General features: G+C 44.5%; 1 protein-coding gene across 1 annotated transcript; it reads right to left on the bottom strand.

Annotated features, from left to right (window-relative positions):
- Positions 1–1,219: 1,219 nt before the first annotated feature.
- Positions 1,220–10,290, bottom strand: LOC139303427 (glucagon-like peptide 2 receptor). Its single transcript, XM_070927246.1, has 13 exons — positions 10,192–10,290; positions 7,316–7,412; positions 7,127–7,231; positions 6,095–6,216; positions 5,827–5,933; positions 4,596–4,752; positions 4,318–4,477; positions 3,438–3,498; positions 3,287–3,353; positions 2,927–3,015; positions 2,445–2,583; positions 2,313–2,354; positions 1,220–1,588 (listed from the first exon to the last, which is right to left on the bottom strand). The coding sequence occupies exons 1-13, from the start codon at positions 10,288–10,290 to the stop codon at positions 1,220–1,222; spliced, it is 1,614 nt and encodes a 537-aa protein (XP_070783347.1).
- Between the last annotated feature and the right edge of the window lie 11,670 nt (positions 10,291–21,960).

Genomic DNA, 21,960 nt, shown 5'->3' with positions numbered 1-21,960 from the left:
CATTTTAAGCTTCATACGAATAGAAAACATGAAAAGCCTGTAAAACACATTCACATTCAGACAACAAATACATTGTATTTATAGGCGCATTTCCATCCAGATGTTGTGTCACATGGATATTTATAACTGGCCTGACATAGTAAGATGGTACGTATTTTACATGGTAAATAAAATTGTGAAAAAATGCTTAACACCGTTGTTGCATTTGTATAGTATGAGCTTCAAAGTGAACGTTATATGCCTGCAGTTTATGTAATCCAATGTATGTTTTCTATGGATGTAATGTATGTTGGAAAATGCCTTAACTTTCCATTTCTCACCTCGCTAAATTGCGTGAGGTCTCACAAATTCCATTCCGCCGGCGGGAAGAATGCACGGCCGGGTTAACCTGGTGGGGGGCCCCAGGGGAAAAAAAACGCTGTTGTTGGGACCCCTGTTGACCCCCTCTCCACACACTCAAACCTCCCACCCACTGCAGTGTGTATCTACCCTGTTGTCTTTAAGTTCCCATTGAAGATCCCATGAAATGGGAACTGAAGTCTCCTGGAAAAGTGTTACTTCCTGGGAAAACAGTGCATTTATAGTCGCAGGCCATTTTTCAACACCTGTCTTCCCATTTAATCAAACTGCCTTTCTCTGTAATGCTAACAGAGTGACATCGTCCCACTAGCAGCCAAGCTAACGAGCTTGCTAGCTGATGGTTGGCAAGCTAGCATACTAGGAAATTTCCCTTGAATCAAATGGTCAATTCTAAGAAGAAAATGCCAAGGGGCAGTAAACAGCTTGTTTGTGTGTTAGCCCTCGGCTCACCAACTGGCCCTGTGAGTAGTCGCCAAGTCTGTATCGCTGCCTATTTCGCAAGGACTTTCTGGTGTAACCAGCCCTTTAGGTTGTCTGTATGTAAACTAGTTTGAAGTGGATTTATTTGGGAATATACACCCTTTGAGCACAATATAAAAGAATGGAAGGTCTAGAGTTCAACACAGGGCCCATCTACAGGACAGGGCCACAAGACCCAATCAGTCAAATTGCCACAAACCATCGCAATGTAAACCTGGGGCTTTTGGGGCACCTGGGGCCAGTTGCCACCTTTAGCCCGGTTGGTAGTCCAGCATGGAAGAATGCGTTTTCTAATTACTATTTGAGTCTTCTCCAGGTGTTTGACGGTAGGTGCCCCAATCCATGTTAGGTGATAAAAGTACCAATAAGCTAAAGTGGATCAGAACTCGCTCTCCTCCAGAATTTCCTCCATGGTCTCCCCGAGTGTTATCTCTCCATCACTACTGGACAGGCTCTTCCTGGTGAGAAAGTCAAGCCCTGTTGCGTCGCAGCCCTTCAGCCCCTGACCTTTAACCTCTCCCAGTCTAAGCCCCCCGCCTCCTCCGTGTACAGCCACCTGAAGCAGGTGCGGGTGCATGGTGGAGGTGCCGCCTTCGTCGTATGAGTCGCTCTGCCGAGAGCCCTGCGGGCGGTGCCCTCGAGTGCACTTCCACAGGTGCTTGAGGGGCACACCCCGGAAACAGCTGCCAAACTGGAAGTGGTTGGTGAACAGGAAAAGCTGCCAGCGCTTCTTCAGCTCAGCTTGGACCTAAATGCCAGAATAAAGAAAAGAAATGTCATGTCACATCTGGACAACATGGTCAGCTACTGAATGTATTCCAATATTCCCTCTACTTTTATCTCTGTTTTGGTCTCTAACTCTTGACTTATCTCGCTGGCTTAAACATCTAGCTGCTTAACGGCGTTTGGTACTGGGAGTGGCGTTTCAGGCAACCTGACAAATTTGTTTAATAGTCACTCGTCTTTTAGTTCTGTTTTAGAAACAGCTGCTGGGTGCTTTGGGTCTCCAGCAACTCCTGAGAAAAAAGATCTGGCTCTCTAGCTGCTAAATACTCCACTATGTTCACTAGCTAGTTGCTAACTCTGTCTGTTTGCCATTTGGGGCTGGGCAGCGTACAGTTGGCCTGTATGAATATTCTTGCCAAAAACAAATGAGGTTAAAAATGAGCAAAATTCGTGGGGCCGAAACCAGAACAATGAGCTAAAAGAGGCTAAAAAGCTCAGTAGAGCTGAGGGGTACTGCAGAGTTGGATGATAATTCTCTGTGGATTTGTTGCTATGAATGACAGCTTCACATTAGACAGTCCTTTGAGCCATTGTTAATGTAAGAGAATACGAATTGGTGCAGCTTTAAGGTCCCGAACCAACAAGAAATGCCTTCTTCACCTTGTTCTGAAGCTTCCAATTCATAGTGTACACAATTATGATTCTACAACATTCCATCCACAGTACATACAGAAGAAGGAACGTACCTCTCCGTTAGCAAAACAGTACAGCACAGCAACCAAGAATCCCTGAAAAAGGTTACAAATCAAGGTGAATGTGGATTTAGAACAAAACGACCCCTCCTCATAAGGTGTGCTACGAACTTTTACAGGCGTTACCTGAAACGAGCTGAGGGTGAGGTTGATGAAGTTCCTGGCGTAGCGACTGCTGCCCTCCACGCATTCATCTATCAGCACAGTGAAGACCACTTCGTGGATTCCCAGCAGAGGAATCAGTACCAGCGTTGCTCTGGCCAAGCTGAAGGGCATAAACAAACAAAAAAAACATATAGTGGTGCATAATTACAGTCTGTTGGGACACATGATTCAAAGAGCAAAGGAGAAAACAGAGGAGAAAAGAGAGCTCTGTAAATGTATGCATGAGCTTCCCTCCCGTGGTGACATTTTAGGCCAGAGCTTATGGGGGTGACATTTGGATATCTGCAGTATATGGGAGCGATTAACATTTAAATGTTAAACCAGGAACCTACTGTACTGTTTAAAGACGCCACTTAGGAAACAGCTCTCAAGGTCAAACACATTCCCCCGACATTTGGATTTGGAAGCAGCTACATTGGCGAGTCAAGGCAGGGGGAAGGTACCTGTATCTGTAGTCGGTAAATTTCACCTGATCCGCTTTCAGCTTGGACAGCAGCAGCATCAGGATCTTGATGAATATGAAGAAAATGACCTGCAACACACAAGGCCGAGGGCGACGCATCAGGCACAAAAAATCAGGTGATTTCAGAAGCTGACAGGACGATAATTTACATGAAAACGGCTGCGTCGGAGAATGCTTCTGTCACCGAGAAATTAGTCATCAGTCATGCTTGTGACTGCAGCTTCAACATCACATGCCCTCACAAGACGGAAACCGTTAAACGCAGCATGAAATCCGAGTGAAATGAACACGGTGGTTCTTGGAAAGGTTTTCAGGGACTGGCCCCGAAACTTCCACTTACCAGCACTGATAAAGTAATCGGGCCCCTTATTATCCACCAGAACCTTCTGTTCACAATTGACCAGCACCTGAGGAATGAAAAGAAGTTTGAAAAGTCAAGTCACAGAGAACATTTTACTTCATTTAACTGATGCGTGTCATGAAACACTCACTCTGTGTTTTCATATACAATCTTGACCACCGTCCATGGCGTCACAAACAAGACGGGAGTTCCTGAAAGCATACGATGCAACCATCAATGGATCATTCTTACGGATGAATTAGCCATTTGATCTCAGTGTACCTGGGCTTCTTGGTGGCGTGGAGGGCTCAGAATACATTGCTGTCTGCCATAGTTTTTTTTATGCTACCACTAGGGGGCCCTAACGTTGAAAATAAGCAACATTTGTATGTACTTTAATTTGACAGATCAGAGAAGTAAACACATGGACAACTGTGCGGACTGAAAAAAAAAAGAAAAGTGAATTAATTTCACAACGTTTGTGCTTGCTGGTCATTGAAACGTATCCATCGTGTTCTATCTTTGTCTTGTTTTCGACAAATCCCGCGAAAGGACCAAAACCAACAATGCGTTAGTTTGTCTCTCAGACCTTTATGACTTCCCGTCTGTGGCTTTCAGCTCCAAGCCAAGCTCACAAATATGCCTTTTAATTAAAGGCTCAGTAATTTCCTATAACAGCTGCTGACTGTAGTTTTTAGCCAACGAAACTCAAACAGGGGGAAACAGTACATTATGATACTTGTTAGCAGGATCTCTTCGTCTTTTCTTTTCATTTTTTTGATAAGAAGAAACACATAGTATCACTTATCCTTTAATATCAGACTTAAATACTTTTTACTTAGGGTATAGGAATAATACGTCATTCGGCTGTGTGTGGGGATGTGGGAGTGAAGCCCTCATCATTAAACACCAAACCGACCCAATATGTATGACTGCAATGACCCTAATCAACAACTTCAATGACTATAGAAATACACCGTGAAAGCCTTCGTCCTTCCTTACACCCACAAAACAACTCATTCCCAGTTTACCCCATCCCAGCAGCATGTATTTCTTCAGCAGGCGCCTCTTGGTCAGCACGGCTGTGAAGAGCAGCGTGTGGAGGAAGATGGCCTCCACCAAGAGCCAGAAGTAGTTACAGGCCACAAAGTATTCCATGCACACTTTGGAGAATTTGCACATCAACGCTACCTGTTGAGGGGGAAAAAAAAAGAAGAAAAAGTTAGTGTTGCAAACCGTTCCCTTGGCTACAGCTACAACAGAATCAGAAAAGGCCAAGTATCTGCTGTTGTGTGATTTTTCTTTATACCGCTGAGCTTGAGTAGGAGTTCCATCCAGGGTCGTCCTTGGGTAGGTCGGAATACATGATGTATAATATGATTTCCTTCGAGATGACAGCCACGGCTCGCAGGATGAATGACACAAACAGGTTCATGTGGATGTAGTTCCTGGTGCAGTGGAGCTTCCTGGTAAGCAGATACGGGAAGGCATTGATCCATACGTCCCGTGCAACTGTCTCAGCATTAATGAGGGCATGACATAAGAGGGACTGATAAACGATCGAGCTACATGCAACCACATGTAAATGCTTCCCGGTGTTTATAATGTCATTTGTAATGATCGACCGTCCTCATAGTCTTGTAAACGTCTCCAGCACTGCGAAACCAAGTGCATCATCAGTACAGTTAAAGCTAGTAAATCTGCCCCCACGCCTTATTGATTGTCTATCGGAGTGACTAATAGAAGCTGCATCACGACAAGGGGAGGCCAAAGTGAAGGACAAATCGCCGTCTCATCCTCATCCAGTGCTGCAAGTTTGAACGTCTCCTAATGACACGCATCTGTAAAACATACACTAAAAATGAAACGAAGACGTACAAACAGATGTAGGAATTTTGTTTTGTTGAACACAAGACTTTACTTAATTGGCTGCTTCAGTCATTTTTAAATTAGCAACACATTTTGCCCCATTTTACAGGCTGAAATATATGATTTTATAACTATTAAAAGGTACCGTGTGAAGTTTTTTGACCACTGGCAGCACTATGGAGCGGTCAAGAGACCTCAAGGATACACACAATGCGTTTTGGTGAGAAACACTGAAAGTAAACAGAACTTTGTTACTACAGGGTACCTTTTTGAATTGCCAATATAAAACAGAACCTGTGTCTTAATTTCTTTGTTTTCGTTATTAATATTGTTCTCCCCAGGTTAATTGCTGGTATCTGGGAATGCAGCGTGCCATCCCCAAGTTAGCCAAAATGTATCTGGCAAAAGAAAATGGCGAACAGTAAAATGGAACTGCCTGATGTAAACATCTCTTGGGTGCTCTCATTTTCGGTTTTACCCGTGGTTTAGACAATGTTTGACCCGATATGGGTGTTCTTAGTGCAGTTTGTGGCTGGGCATTTGCTCTCCAGACCAATGAGGTGCGACAACATGGTTGGCGGTGGTTGGCCCTCACTACCACACAATAGAACAAAATGCACAATTTTGTCTGCATGACCCTCAGAAACTCCTCTACCCCCCCGACCACTGACCTCAGCATGCCCATCAGGAGGGTGGCCAGTGTGAGAGAGGACAGGGACAGGGAATAGCCAATGACAGAGATGAGCCTGAGGGCTGTCTGGCGAAGCATTTCGTCCTCCTGGACACACACAGACAAGGAAGTTGATGGAGAGAACACGACACCTCTTCAGACATTTCTAATAAAGGGAGACATTCTAGGGACAGTCGTCAGCCCCTGATGGTTTCTGTAGAATGACTAAGGGCAGAAACTGTCAGAATCAGAAACACTCTCCTCCTCACCTTGTCTTTGAAGTAATGGTCCTCCTTACATTCCGAATCATCTCTCCAGGGGTCGGAGGAATTCTCCCTCTGTCGCCATCTCCCATTTTCTAAGCATTCTCGGTGTGCCCTCCTGGAGCCGTCTGCTGGCAATGGAAGGACACATTGATATGCATGGTGTCTCCTGTCAGTGCAGTCCGAGGAGAGGCTGACCGACTGGGCAGTTAATCGTTTTACCCTGGGAAGTCTTTCTGTCCTCTTTACATTTTTATGCAGCTGAATCCCAAGTCGGATGGGTACGGTCACTTGATCAAAACTTCATTGTGATATTAAATGATGTTGGAAGGCTTGGACTCAACTTTGTTAGATTCTTTTTTTGTTTCCTGTGTTTCTATCTCTTGGTAGGATGGCCAGCGCAGTGCACGTTTACTACAATCATTTCACATAATTTGCCAATCACTACCATTTGGAAGTGACTTCATTCAGCCAAGCCAGCAGCTCTGTGAGGCAACGCTTCGAGCACCGCAAAGCACTGAGCTAAATGCTAACGCCAGTATGCTAACATGCGGATGTTTAGCAGGATGTTCTCCATCTTGGTTTAAGCGTTAGCATGCTAACATTTGACAATTAGCACTAAACACAAAGTGCAGCCGAAGCTGGTGGGAATGCTGTTAGCTGGTTGGTCCACTTGCTTTTTTAAACGTGTCCAATACTTTGGTTCATGACCAAATACCTGCAAAACTGACCGACATTGCCATCCCTAGAGCCTAGCGTGGCTTAAAAACTGATCAGACACGGCAGATTAGACTGACGTCCTCTCAGTGGTTGCAGCAGGCATGGCCAATGGCATAACTCCTGCTTCACATTTGAAGTGTTACTGCGAAATGAAATGTCTGTCTCGTGAGCCACTCAGTGATTGATTCACTTGAAATGAATGAATTGACAAAGACAGTCAAAAATAGTACAAAGGGGCAGTTAATGTAATATGGCAAAAGCTATTTTTCATTTGTGACCTCATATGTTTGAATTGAAGCGGTCGAAACATGACATTACCCTCGCTGATCCACGGTAAGTAAGAGGGACAGGGGACCGACACATTCCCGGGAGGTGAATGGGGCCAACACACAAACATGTCAAACGTTCCTTTACAGTAGATCCCTGGAAGACAAGAGTAATCGGGATTCAACGAAAGGCAATAGCAATCAAGATCATTGACATTAGAAGACTTGACAGGAGGCCCACCTGTTTCTGAGAGCGCGCTTGTTGCCAGAGTTCTGTTGCAGTTCTCCCAGTATTCGGTCCGCTGAGCTATCAGACTTTCAAGGACTGAGCCTGTTGCCTGCATGTTGATTTTTGAAAAAAGTGAGGGAAAAGCTATTATTTGAATAATCTGAAGAGTTACACTTAAGTGTGTACAGCATGTACTACAAAACAGCGATTGTTTGATAAATCATTGCATTTTCCACCCCCTCCCCAAAAGATGAATGTGTAGCACTTTGGAATACAGCCCAGTTGTGACCAATTGTGCGCACGCGCCGACCGTGCTTTCAGCCTGCTGCAGTCGCTCCTGTTTGTTTTCTTATTTTTTCCTTTATTCCTTTATCATAACTGTCGTATTTTAACTACTAACTTTTTGAAGTTGCGCCCTCTCCAGGCATGCTGGTAGAGAGAGTTCTGGTACTTTTTTTCACCTTGGAATTACTTTCGTTCTGTCTAATCCCCCCCCCCCGGGGATCAATAAAGTATTTCTGATTATAATTGCTATAGTTGCTAAATGTGAGAGGCTGCTTTAAAGCTGCATTAATAATGTTTTGGCCACATGGGGGCAGTGGAAACACAGTGAAAGTGAAAGTTGCCTATTTTTACACCCAGCAGACACAGAGCAACATTTGCATTTATTTGACATTACGTCTCTGCCCCCCCCCCCCCCAAATGTCAGTCCAATATTCACTCTCCTTTTAACTCTGTTGTAAAAATAAGAGAGGAGTTTGCAAGCCCAACAATTAAAAAGGTGAGGTAAAAAGAGGATAAGAAGTTCAATCGAGCTGCAGAGCGGGGTGATAATTCTCTGTGGGTTCATCACTACGAGCCATCCAGTTTGCAGTTACGTGCAGCAATTTGGTTCAATATTAATAGAAACATTTTGGTTAGTGCGGCCTTAAGTCACAGGACGTCTACAGTGGTTCATTAGAGTGGCAAGACCACCGTAAAGTCATGGGCTGTAAAAGCTTTAACTGTACTGATAACGAGCTGTAAGATGCTACAGTGCTGTGTCGAGCCGAGGGGGGGGGGGGGCTGCAGAGTTGGGTGATAATTCCCCGTGGATCCATCACTGAAAGCGACTCCTTTGCACATAGTAATTTGATTCGTCATTTACATGAAAATATTGAACAGCACGGCTACAATAGTTGGCCTTTACTGAATTAGCAGTGATTTCATTAGTTGCTCTCATGTGAAACTCACTGAGCGAACTCAACGGAACTTAAGGAACTCGGTTTAATCGGTGGCAGTTTGGATGTATTATCCAGAATTGCTAATTAGGCTTCACCCCCTGCCTAATGATTATCTGTAAGTCGTGGCAGAGGAAAGACTATGGGGTGTACCATTTAGATTCATGGGAGTCATTTGGGACGCACGTATGAAAAGACACTCCGTTGAGAGAAAGGGGACTTGAGTACCCCAGTACAGTGCATGCTGGGAAGTTAACAACGTTCCCAAACAAACGCAGTAAACTTAATGACATTCTTCTTCTATACGATATTGATTCAATGACTTCCAATGATTGATTTCATGAAATGAATGATAATGTTTTTTTAATATAACCCTCACGCACTCAATCTGCAGCCTCTGAGTGGATGTGGGGAGCAGTGGGTGTTGCAGTATTTGTATTTGCCCACTTGGTGGGAGTATTTCATTTTCATAAGGACCACCCTCACTTACCGGGGGGTGGGGGGGCACTTTCATCTGAGTATAATCTGTAATTAATAGAGGCAATTTATCAACGTGTCTTTCTGCATTAGTGTCACACCTGCAGCAATGTGAAAAGGCTTGGCTGTTTATTCTTGATGTTTCAGTGATGGGAACAGTCTGTGGGTGTGTCCCTGACTACAGGTTATTGTATTTGACAGCTATCATATTAATTAACGCTCGGCCATGAATTATGCTACTTTCTTCATTTTGCAGACCACAGCTGCCGTCTCCTGTCAGTCATAATTCAGTGTCGGGGCCGAGGACAGCGGCCCTCTTATCTCGGCCCAACAGTCCCAGTCTTCACACCCCAGTGAGGAGGCGGCTGACCTCTTCGCTGCCTGGTGGCTCATCTGCCACCTGTGCTGCAGAGATTGCGCCACGTGAGCCGGGCCGACAGAGGATGTTTTAATTCAAGACCCTGTCCAGGGGGGCATCACAGGTTGAAGGGAAGACAAGAGCTGCTGTCAACCCCCATCTTCTGTGTTTGTCTCCCGTGAGACCTAAACCTGTTTCAAATCCAGCCACGGCGGACGTAACCCCCCTGACAATTCCCTGCATTATAACGCTGGAGATGAAAGTGAATTTGCACAAAACTTATAAGTGCTCTTTGATGTTATTTGTCTCATATTTTAAGTGTTGCTGCTTTTTTTTGTTTTGTTTTTTGTTTTCTTCCTTTCATCCCTTGAGAAAGACGTCCCTCTCATTTGATTTCCAAAACAGATACCAAAGTTGTTGTCTTTTTTTCAAGCATGTCACTAAACTCCGATTTCCAGGCAATGATTTCAGAAGAAGATACTGCTGAACATGCATATGAGCAGAGGGACCTCCTGTAGCCCAAACTTTGTGAAAAAAAGACTAATTTAAGATTTAAAAAAAGAAAAGAAAAAAAGGAGGCGCAACGTGCTGTATGTTTGCCGCAGTCGACTGTCGGCAGGGTCTTTGTTGTGTTTCATGAGAAACACACCGTGTTATATTGCCTCATACACCAAATCAGATCGAGAATTTAATTAGAATTAAATGTTAAAGATGTAGGGACGTATAAGGGCCATGTGGCATAACTTCCTAAGTTAAGTAATGCTAAGACTTGAATGTAATTGATTGTGAGGCCTAATGTGTGTGTGTGTGTGTGCATGCAAGTGTGAATTTACCTGCTGGTTGAGGATAACGAAGGAGAGTAAGAGCAGGCGTGTGTGTCCTGCTGTGTGTGTCCGGGTCCTCTCGTGCCAGGTTGGCAGCCGGGTTGGCATGGTGCTGCGTGTTTACTTTGAAAGCCGGTGGTTTCTGGTTGCTCAGCTGCTTCGCCACCTCATGCCTCACCCCTGCACTCCCAAGGCCCCCTAGCTCATCCTCGTTTTTTTTTTTAATCTCCCTACGTCCACTCCTCTCGCCTCGCCAACACCAGGTCCAGGCGATTTCCACTTGACCTCCACGCAGGTAGCTCCAGAAAGTTTTTTTCAGAATCTGCTGGATGGATTTGGAGGTGGATGTGGAAGAACAGAAAGTGTTCTTCTCCACTTTGTGACGCTGTTATTCCCTGGTTTACCTAATTTTCCTCAAAATCTTGATCTTTCCCAACAATTAAAGAATCCAAGCTACTTTATGGTCCAAGAAGTTGCCTCCTAATGATGGATTTCCTAGCTGAAGAAGTCCTCGGCCGCAGTTCCAAGACCTCTCTGTGGAGGAGGTGGATCTGTCTCCCTATAGATGCAGCGCAACTGAGAGCGCCTGTGGATCCTCACCGACTGATCGCCTCTCCCGCCCCGTCCCCCAGGGAGAGCCGGCTGCATAACTGGACTAACTTTGTTGTCCAGGAAAACTGATCACACGGGAGCAAATGGGCACACTGGCTGGATGTAATGTACCAACAGCCCTTATGAGCACATACATTAAAAATCCTAATACACGCAAACACCACTTATACTGTAGACACAGAGGGGAGGCACTGATCCCTCCCCTCTGTTTAGCTATCTCACACAGTAACTGGGCATCACCCAGGATATCTGACACTAATGGGGATCTAGTGTAAACTAACAGCATTGAAGCCAAACACACCAGCAAGCAAATGGGAGAGCAGGGAGCCAAAGTTGCCTGCGCAAGCCTCAGGCCCCCGCGTGACACATGTATCACTACCTGTTTCAGGCAAATCTTTTAAATCTACAAGTTTGTTAGCAAGGAATGAAACATTTTCTTTTTCTTTTTTTTTCTTTTTTTTTATTCTAACCAATAACCCTAAAAGAAAAAGTGAATTTTACGGCCACAATTAAACTAGCTGTTTCATTCATCAGTTATTAAAGCTGCATCAATTGATTTATTTTGGGTGGTTGGAGGAAGTGGAACAAGCTTAAAAACAAGATCTGGCACAGAAGTTGTTTCGGCTAACGTGCTGGCTAACAATTCCCCACCATCTACACAGCCGGCAGACACAGAGCAACATTAGCATATACATTAGCATTTATTTGGAGTCGTGTTTCTTGACCCCTGATGAAAGTCCAATAATAACTCCTCCTTTAGCGCTGTTTTGGAGCTCCTCATTAGCTCGCTAATAGCTCTGCTATGTTCACCGGCTCGTTGCTAACTTTGCCCGTCTGCCTTTGATGCTGGGCAGGTGTCTCTTTTTTTTTCACTGAAACCAAATTAATGAAAGTTCTTTTTAGCTGGAAAACCAGGGAAACTAGCCAGCCAGAGTTCGCTAGACAGAAAACCAAAAGAATTAGCTAAAAGAGGCATAAAAGCTCCATGGAGAGATGCAGAGCATTTACATTAGCATTTATTTGGAGTCACGTTTCTTGACCCCCGATGAAAGTCCAATAACCACTCCTCCTTAACTCCTCATTAGCTCGCTAATAGCTCTGCTACGTTTACCGGCTCGTTGCTAACGTTGCCCGTCTGCCTTTGATGCTGGGCAGGTATCTTACAGTATCAAACAGGATTTCTTTTTTCTCACTGAAACCAGCTGTGAAACCAGATCGATGAGAGTTAAGTTTTTTTTAGCTGGAAAACTAGTAAAAAATAGCTAGCCAGAGTTTGCTAGGCGGAAAACCAAAAGAAGTAGCCAAAAGAGGCATAAAAGCTCAATAGAAAGACGCTGAGTTGGGTAATATTTGTACACTTCACAGCACACATAGCCATTTAATTCAGTGTTTTGATTCATGCAGCTTTAAGTTACGGCGAATTTACTACAGAGGAAAAACACATTTCAAATAAAAACATGGGCTAGCAGCGAAAAGCAAATAGCGGCTAATGCGCTACTGCTTGTTTAAACATGCAATTAAACCACCATTCTTTTTGGATGTATGCATAGTGCTGTACGTCCATAGAGAAAGCCGACCACTTGCCACCAAACGGAAGCTCAAACCGGTGATGTAAGTCAGCTCAACAACGGCATCTACATGGATCTACGGTGTCATAACAGCAGACCTAATCAGTGGCAGTGTTGTAAAAAGGGCAGCTAGTTTGGCCAGATGCCCTTATTATAGGCATTATTAAGACTGTAATAACCTGCGTTTGTCACATTCAAACATACTGGCAGTGAATTAAAACAAAAGCTCAGGGCTGAAGTCAAGTTTCCTTCCATGTCCTTCCTGTAGGGAGAGGAGCATAAGACTGATTCATATTTTGCCAGCTTATATGATCTGCAAATAGACAGCTTTCGCTGCATTCCAGGCTGTATGAGAAATGATATTTTGTCATTTCATATCAAGTGCGGCGCATTTATGGGGAGTCGGATCGCACGCTAAGAGCCTATAAATACATTTCTCCCTCGATTCAGTTGAGCAGCTGATATCCACTGTGTGAAATATCTCGACCTCCGCATTAAATCCTCATGATTGCCAGAGAAATGAGGGAAAAGGCAAACATTATCAGAAGACAAAAGCGACGCGCAATACGAGGAGGCAGGTGAAATGAAGAGACTCCCTTTTGAGCTGAAGGAAGAGACCTCAGTGATGCCTCACGCGTTTTTTAATAGATGGCGATATCGCTTTCAAACGCCCCTGGCGTACGGATGTGACAGAATCCATTGCAGAGAGAATATATAGAATATTATTGCGCTTCAGGACCTCACGGTGCGCCCGCCATGCCATTATTTGTTGACTGTGATGTACGAAAGACTCGGTGAAATTCAATATGCCCCGGCTCCATAAGCATGACAATCCACAGCTGTGGACAGGGCCACGTGTCCACGTTGTGTGCCTAATTAACGGACAGCAAAAGATGGCGTTTCGAGCAGGAAAATACATACTACAAAACATTCTCAGTGCAATTTGAAAAGATTTAAATGGCAGTGAGGCCGTTTGAAGTAGACGTGGCCTCGGGGCTGCTGGTGTGGTGGGATTCTCAGGAAGAGGCTGTCGAGGAGGCAATGTGAGAGTTCAAGTGTGCCCATTTGGAACCTGCATAATGGTTCAAAAAGACACAACACAAAAGCCTGCAGCTCAGTCGAAGCGGATTGGCGAGTCATTTGATCCACTGTTAACACACAAACACTGAGCAGTGCCGCTTTAAATGTCCTCGTGTCGTAAGGCTTGCTGCTTGTCAAGTGAACACACATGTTAAAGGCCGTAAAAAAAGTCACGTATCAGAGTTAACTCCATCCACAAAAACGCCACAAAAAATCGCAGAGGGATGCACCACATGACTGCTCGCGTATGTGCGGGAGAGGGCTAATGCAAAATATGTGAAAGGAACTTCCTTTCGGATCGTTTCGCCCGGTTGTATATATCTTTGTGCTTGTGATGCCCAGTGCATTCTAGGGGGTCACGGTCAGGTGAAGTATTACCTCATCTGCCTAGATGAACTACTTTTTCTACTTTTTCCCCAGGAAGTGTTTTGACAACCCCCCTCACAAGGGTTAGAAACTTATCATTTTCAATTAGGGATGGACATATGGGCTCAGAAATGAAGATAGTCGTAGTTTCTCAACATGTTAGAAATGCCACATCTCCTGGCTGCATTGCACTCTGGTCTATGGGGGGGGGGGGTTACTGTTTCTTTCTACGGTACAGAATTGTAGTTTGGATTTTACCTTTAAAAGGTCAGGTTCTACTGACCTTTCAAACAGCAGGTGAAAAGGTTCATAAAGTTGAAATATACTTGGTGTAATGTCTTCTGTTTTCCCACCAATCACATTGACAGCCTGTTATGAATATGTTACATAAACCCCCCCTCGGCCCACACAAATAGCTGTAAATCCAGGGAGTGAATTTCATGTGAAAGTTTAAGGAGGTCAGCCACATTAACATGCCTGCGTGTATCCCCTCGCTGCACCCCACCTCAGTGCCGGCCCGTCCTTGGCTAAGATGGGGGGGGGGGGGGTGTTCTTACACGCACTGGGTAAACACAACACTGCAGATGTTTACGATCCCCTGCAAACGGGTTAGAAAGTGTTTAGCGGACAGGACAGGTGCTATGCGGAAGGTTAAACAGGTTTTCGGTGCCGGTGCGTAAACTGTTTGGGCCTCTGATGCCTGCAGGCCTGCCCCGCTGTGTTTGGGGAGCTGGAGCTTTGGCCCATTTTTCAGGTGAAGAGTACAAACATTTCTTGGTAAAGAGGCGGCCTGGAGTGAAGACGCTGTAAAGGCATTAGCTGGCTAAGTGGCAAGAACACGAAGATAATATGTGTCAGTACAGGACAAAAAGCTAGAGTTGGGTCACGACCTGTTCATGTGTAATAGCATCAGTATACAGACCAAACCTTCATCCAGGCACAGCTGGGGACCGCGAAATCTGCACTTGTGTTGTGCAAATTGTACATTTGTGTACATATAGAACATGTGCATGTATCCTCCATGTGTTTACATTCTTGCTGAGGCTGAGTGATGGCAGTGGGAGAATGGGGAGGGGGGGGGGCTGTAGCTCTCATCCAGAAAAACAAATAGAGGGTGAGGGCCGAGGGACCAGGGACGCTCAGGAACATCCTGTCCACCGGCCTGCCTTGGTCAACACCAGACTCAGCTCCAGGCACCGCATTGCTCCGTAGCCAAATAACAGCGTCAGGAGCCACGTCGGTGCTGCGATCTATACTTTAGGTTGACTAATGGCCATTCTATTTTGTCACTATTCAATAAAAAACAAATATATTCTCTTGGTTGACTAAACTAAAAAAAAAAAAAAAAGAGTTTAAAGTACACAATAAATGTCTGGAAAATGGACAGACCATTTCACCACTGGGAAAGAATTTTTATATACTTAAAGGGGCGCGCCGGAAATTTAGTATTGCACTTTTATTAAGTTGGGGAACATGTGAGAGACAGGTGAAAAGAAAAAGCTGAAAATTGAAGCAGAAAAGGTAGAGGTATCCTAACGTTATATGGGCATATATGACAGAGTCAGCAACTAGCTGGATCCTATATTTCCCATAATGCAATTTTTTTTTTGAATGGCCTGAATCAGTGAGAAAACTCACACGGTGCTTTAGCGTAGAGTTACACTTTAAAAGGTACCTCTAGTAGCTCCATGGAGTTGTTTTTTTTTGTATTCGTAGGATACCCACAATGCAGTAGTGACCAACACTGAATGTAAACATAACAGTAAGAACACTTCAGAGGGAACCTTTAACTTTGAAATGCGAATTTGCAATTTGCAAACCATCTCGACAATTCCCACTTGTTTGAGGGAACAGAGAAGTCTTAGGATTTCGCAATGATACGTGCAAATTCATTTTGCTTTCAGCATTTCATGCCGTGAGCACGTTCATAAACATCAATTTCAGTCGGCAAAGTTCAAGTCGGTACACTTTTACGTGTGATTTCACCCTGACAGGCAAAATGACAAACTGTTGCACTGTTGTAGCTGTCACCTCTGGTCACGCAGTAGAATCCAACATGGACGAGGCTATCGTTTTAGCTAACGCTGTCTTATACAGTGCGACTTGCAAAGACATTCTTCTCTAGCACTTTCTAGTTTGACCGGGGCCTTTAAAGCAGACTGTCCTCCGAAAGCCTACACTTTGACCTTGCTCATTGTTCCCACTCCTTTGCCACTTCAATAGAGCTCCTTTTAAAGAACAGTGTAATACCCAAAGCATACCCACGCTAGTACACATCCGCACACACTTGTGTGCCATAGCAGGAACGCAGCGAACCGAGTATAACAATTCCTAAGAGTTCACTTTCTATGGCCGCGCAATGCCCTTTGCCTCGTTTTCTTTTTTTGCCTTCACGTGCTTATGTTTTGGGCTTTATATAGAAACTTGTACTGCGCAGACGCAGCCTGCGAGTTTCACTGGAGCGAGCTGATGGAGACGGAAGGCTACGCAAACAGAGCAATCCTTGACTTGGTTAGTCATGACACCACATTTCCTGGTCTGACTCACGTCCGAGTAAATATAAAGCACGCTGTGAATACTGTCGGAGGAATGAGGAAGATCTAAATATACACAACAGATCGGCCTGGTACTTTTCCTGCACTGATGTAAGCTGCGGTCACGTTTCAGCATCATGCGGTAGTAGTTAGGGCGTAATAATGTCTTGACACGTCCGACCATTTTTTTTTCTCCTATCAATGCTGGTTTTCTTTCTAACTTACGGACAGCTTTGTCTAAACCAACTAGCTGTAGGCGCTTTCCAATTGCAGCCACACTCCCGCGGCAGCCATTGAGGAGGTTAACAGGGCTGTGACACAGGACTCAACCCTCTAATTCCCTTTCAAGAGCTCCATATGTCCTTGGGCTTGGACGAAGAAAAAGCGAGAGACGCTCCTAATCCTGCACATCGTCCACCCTCCCCCGGGTGTCTCCCTCACTGCTGGACATCCAAGCGGATTGTCTGCTATGTTACAATCACATGTGTTGTAGAGTCGCATGTTTTCGGCTGAGGCCCCCGCTGGAGATGGAGAGAGAGAGATCAGCTCTGGCATAGGAAAACAGAGAGAGGAGGAAGGGGTGGGGGGGGTGGGGGGGGGGGAGTTGTCATCCCAGCATCCCAAAGATTTATCATCCATTTACATTCTCCCAAACACACACTCAGCAGTACAGTCTAAACACGGGGCAAAGACTCCTAAATAACCTCACATGGTCACATTCACAATAGAACTTTTCCACTCTAAACTTTTGATCAGCACATCGTCACGCCTGACCCCGTTCATGAATAAAGTAGGGACACTGTTTGTTTTACGAGCTGAGTTAAAAGATTTAAAAACCATTAACAATAATTTATTAGCCTGGGCAATGATTGTAATCAAACATGTTTATTCGTCTGTGTAGTTTATATTTAGGGGAGAGGGGTTGGGGGGTCATGAAAAGTCGCTGACATGTTTATGTAGACAAAACACCAAGCAGGTGAAAGGTTCAGTTTGGATAAGAAAAAGGACACGGTCCAATTCCAAGGTTTTTGATGTGAAGTAACAACAAATCACCAAAATTATCAAGCAAGTTCTTTAGAATCATATTTGTGATTTGTTATCCGCTTTATGTATTTCCAGTCCCCCCCCCCCCCCTCAAGTATGTCTCGCTCTCCCTCTGTTGGTGTGCTTTTCGCGCTTTTAGCTCTGGGATTCGACGAGGGCTCCCTCTGTTTGTTCTTTAGGCAACGCTCGTGCCACAGCATGGGGAGGCACTCAGGCAAGACGCGGAGCAAACAAGGACATTAAGTCGTAATTGATTGTGCAAGGTCACTGTGGTCCGACGTGAGCGATGATTACGTCTTATATTTCAAGTTCTGTGAACGCAGGTATTGTAACCTGTTCGGGGGCTGGAGTTACCAGGGGCAAAAACATGCTGCGGGCCCCTGTTGATCACCCAGTTTTCTCCAACTCTCTGCACCGTGTATGTATGTAAGCACAAATCCACCCAGGCCTCAAAACTGGCTCAGGGACCGCTGCATCCCTCAGGCCAGAAACACTGTCCAACTCTTGAAGTCTCAAGCTCATCACTGTCATCACCGCACCTTATTGACAGATGTCCCCTTCACTTTATACTACTTAGTCACTGTTCACATCTCAGTTTATACATATTTATTACTACCGTTTATACCTGCATACATCATATATATATATATATATATATATATATATATATATATATATATATACAGGTAGTATATATATATATATATACTACCTGTTCACAAGCTGTGCAATCATCACAGAATATATATTTATACATAGTGCACTGCCTGTCTTAAATCATCTTCTTACCTTTCCATAACCTGTCTACATTACGTTGTATTATATTTTATTCTACATATATTGTATTCCGATATTTTTATATGTATATATATTCATTGCCCGTGACTGCTCCACTGTGATTGTTGTGCATGTGGCAATAAAGAACCCCTCCCATTTCAGTTTCATCACGTGCTTTAGCGGCGCGGCAATGGCGGTATGGTAGTTTTCTATAAAACTAAGTGGCACACGGTGAACCAACCTGCGGCCTTTGGGCCCCCCTGAGGGTCTGGGGCCCCAGGGCAGTTGCTGTCGTCTCACCTCGGAATCCATTAGCGTGAGAGGTTAAACCCATAGAGCCCTGATAGAGGACGCACATGCTCCAGATATGGCTGTGTGTGTGCTGCATTAACAATATATACACTGTAACTCAACGGTCCAAAAACCAGTGAAGTATATTTCTATTAGGGTCAGGACATTTACTTTAAACTTAAATCCTGCGCATGACCTATAGAGGAAGTCAGGCTTAAGATAAATGTTGCTTTCTGCTAGCATAAATAATCTTTCCAGTGTTCCTGTCCTGCACATGTAGCAGCCTGACAGTGGCACGTACACAGGCGGCCCCAGCATTTAAACCGTTCCAGGCCCCTCCATCTCCGCGGCCAATGAACTCTGGGGACTGGGGAGCGGTTTTCGGAGCAGAGAGCGATGGTGGAGCGTCAGCCCAGAGTCGCTTTTAACAATGAGAGAGACCAGAAGCTCCTGTCAGACAAGGGGATCAGAGAGGAGTAGCCCACGACGTTCCGCAGGGACGCGTCCCAAGTTTGGACGCTATTGTAAGGTGGTGGCTGTTTGGGGGTTTGGTATTTCATTACCTTGGCAGTTCACAGAGGCTCAGACATTAAAGCGACGATGCCAAGTTGGCGGTCTAAAGTGACTCCTGGTGTTTCTTCACTGCCCAGTGATTACTTTATGGGACGCGAGTAAACGAATGGTCTTCTCTCAAGTGGCTGGTGAGTTCTGAAGTGCTGAAGAGTTTCAGAATTTTTTTTTTTGTACATACAAATATGTTTGAATGGAGAGCTCGCTCATTGTAACGCAGCACAACATTTGGTATTTCACTCTTAAGTTATTATTTCAAAGTTGCAAACTTGTGGCTAAAGTTGTGGCTAACATGCTAGCAAACAGCCTGCCTATTTACACATTCAGCAAACACAGAGCGACGTTAGCACTTGTTTGCAGTCGTGTTTGTGGTCCAAAGTCCAGTATTCATTCTCTCCGTTTAGCTCCGTTTTGGTCTCCACCAACTCCAGGGGGAAGTGTCTGTCTGTTGAGCTACCGCCAGCTAGTTGCTGACTCTGCCAGCTAGTTGCTGACTCTGTCAGCATGCCGCTGGGTCTTGGGCAGGCAGCGTAAAGTGTGTTTTAAGCTGGTGAGCGTGTGAGAGGGAAACCAAAACGATGAGCTGAAAGATGCTAAAACACTCTACATAGCCGAGTGTCATTGTAACTCCATTGTCAATACAAAAACATTTGTTAGCGTAGCTTTTTAGCTAAAACCAAAGCAAAAACTTTCATTGAAATGAACAAAGGCGTTATGTTTACTGTGATGAGTAAGACATGAGACAACCTGAATCACTGCCCTTCATTTTTGGTACACACCAGAATTGAATCTGTTTACAATGTCTCCGCTATGACACAATGACTCTTTGTCACAGCACCACTCTACGTTTTAGGGACATAGCTGGGTGTGTTTGTACAATAATGTTCTAATATGTCATCTTTTACAGCGCATTGAAAATAGAAAAGAAGACACAGTGATTCAAAAAGCAGCCATCTTACGGTTTAGAGTTATTAACTGACCATCAACAACGTTAGCTTAGCTGCGGTGACTGAGTGTGTGCAGCAGGCCAGAAAAGTCCCGTCCTCAACTGAAGGCTCACCAACCCAATGTAGGGTGACTTTTCTCTCAATCTAACATTGTGGTTAAACATAACCGTATCATTTTGAATATATAATGATATGGATTGAAATTATAGACGCAAAACGCCATTTTAAGTTTCGAAAGATTTACTGGTTTATTAACCAACAGCCCCATCGCTCTGTGGGGTTTATTGAAAAACAAAATGTTGTTACATGTTAAAAAAACGAAACGTAACATTCGGGGCTTTCCCTCTCTAACAAATCCAGTTTTGCCGAGGTTACAGACGTTCAGGTGCGTAAGCAAGAAGCAAGAAAACGAAGTCATCTTTCAGTGACGGGATGCGATTCAGACCTAAAGGACGGCATGTTCTAATTGTAGATGAAGTGATCAAGATGGACTTTTCGACCTCCGTGTCGCAACATATTTGCAAGCGTTCCATGTTTTCCTTTGATTAGCTCTCAAACACTGTCACTGGAGATGGATTCAACACCCTGTGAAAAACGCTGTAGGAAAAATGTTGATACAAATCAACACACATCCTGCATCCCTTCAGAATTCCCCTGCAATGAATTCCCCAACATAAACACTATCAATTTTGCCTCTGTTTTTGGGCCGGGGTCCAAACCCCGCGGTCGAGCTCTGCTTGTGTCCTTTCTCCCATCCTGCCCAGATTTGGCCACAAGTGTCTTCCACTTGGAAACAGGAAGACTCGGCTCTTTTTCTCTCCCGCTCTCCCTCTCGCTCACCCCGGTTTGTCCCAGAATAGGACCCCGGCTGCAGACATGACTAAGGACGTGTCTGTTTGCAGGAATCCCTCCATTTAGACTGGAAGGTGGGGCCGCTCTCCGGCTGACTCCACATTCTTTTTCCTGGAAGGATTGCAGCCTAGAGGATCCAGTGGAGGACCCTTTCCCATTACATAATGACAGTTTTTTTTCTTCCTAAAGAAGAAGACTAGATCCCACGCCAACAGGCATGTCCGCAGAGACAATGTGCAGACCTGTACCGGTGTCAAATGTCAGCGTTCGACCCTCCCGAACAGTCCCTTGGCGATGCACTGCATCAGCCGGCATCGCCAGCTCGTCAGTTTAGCTAAGAGCAGTGCGGTAGGTCTCGCTGTTTGTTCCCCCGCGGGCTTGTTTTTCCACATGTTATTGCTCAAGTGGAAAAATCACTGATTTCAAACAGAAACTTTACAGGGAGCCGTGAACACACATCAATGGAGAGGGCTCTCCCATGGCATCAGTTAAAGGTCAGCCGGGCTTCTCTTATTTACTCCATGCGGCTCTCTTTACTCCAGATGGCGTCTATCTTGGTTATATCAAGGGCCGCAGCGCCACCTACTGTGCTGCACGCTAGTGTGTAAAGTCAGAACATGACTGCCACTTCACAGTGCGCCATGGGAAATTTATTCAATAATATAATATTCATTTGATATATAGTCTGCCCTCATGTATAAATGGGGTGGACACAACGGCAATTCAACAGCACCACAAACTACATCCTCCAAAATGAAGTAAAATAAAGTTGAACCGACACCTCACCAAAAAACAAACAAACTTCTAACCTTCACCTGTAACCTAATACACTGGCAATTGAGTGTGTATGTGTGTGTGTGTGTGTGTGTATATATATATATATATGTAGTATATATGGGCAAAAAGTTTGGTATCAACTCAATATTAACTTTGAACACAATATTCAATGTACACAAACAAAAGCGTTCTCTTTCCAAACCTTTGCACTATAGTGACAGCAAAGAACATTGAATCAAATACAATAAATTGAACAGCTGAGTTATATATATATATATATATATATATATATATCTATATCTATATAGATATATATATATTCTGTATAAGACAAAATACAGAATGTGATTAAGCGGAGAT

This window comes from Enoplosus armatus, chromosome 20, assembly GCF_043641665.1.
Source record: "Enoplosus armatus isolate fEnoArm2 chromosome 20, fEnoArm2.hap1, whole genome shotgun sequence".
Lineage (NCBI taxonomy): Eukaryota > Metazoa > Chordata > Actinopteri > Centrarchiformes > Enoplosidae > Enoplosus > Enoplosus armatus.
Note: the sequence above shows the minus strand (reverse complement) of the source record. Positions and strands in the feature narration are given on the sequence as shown.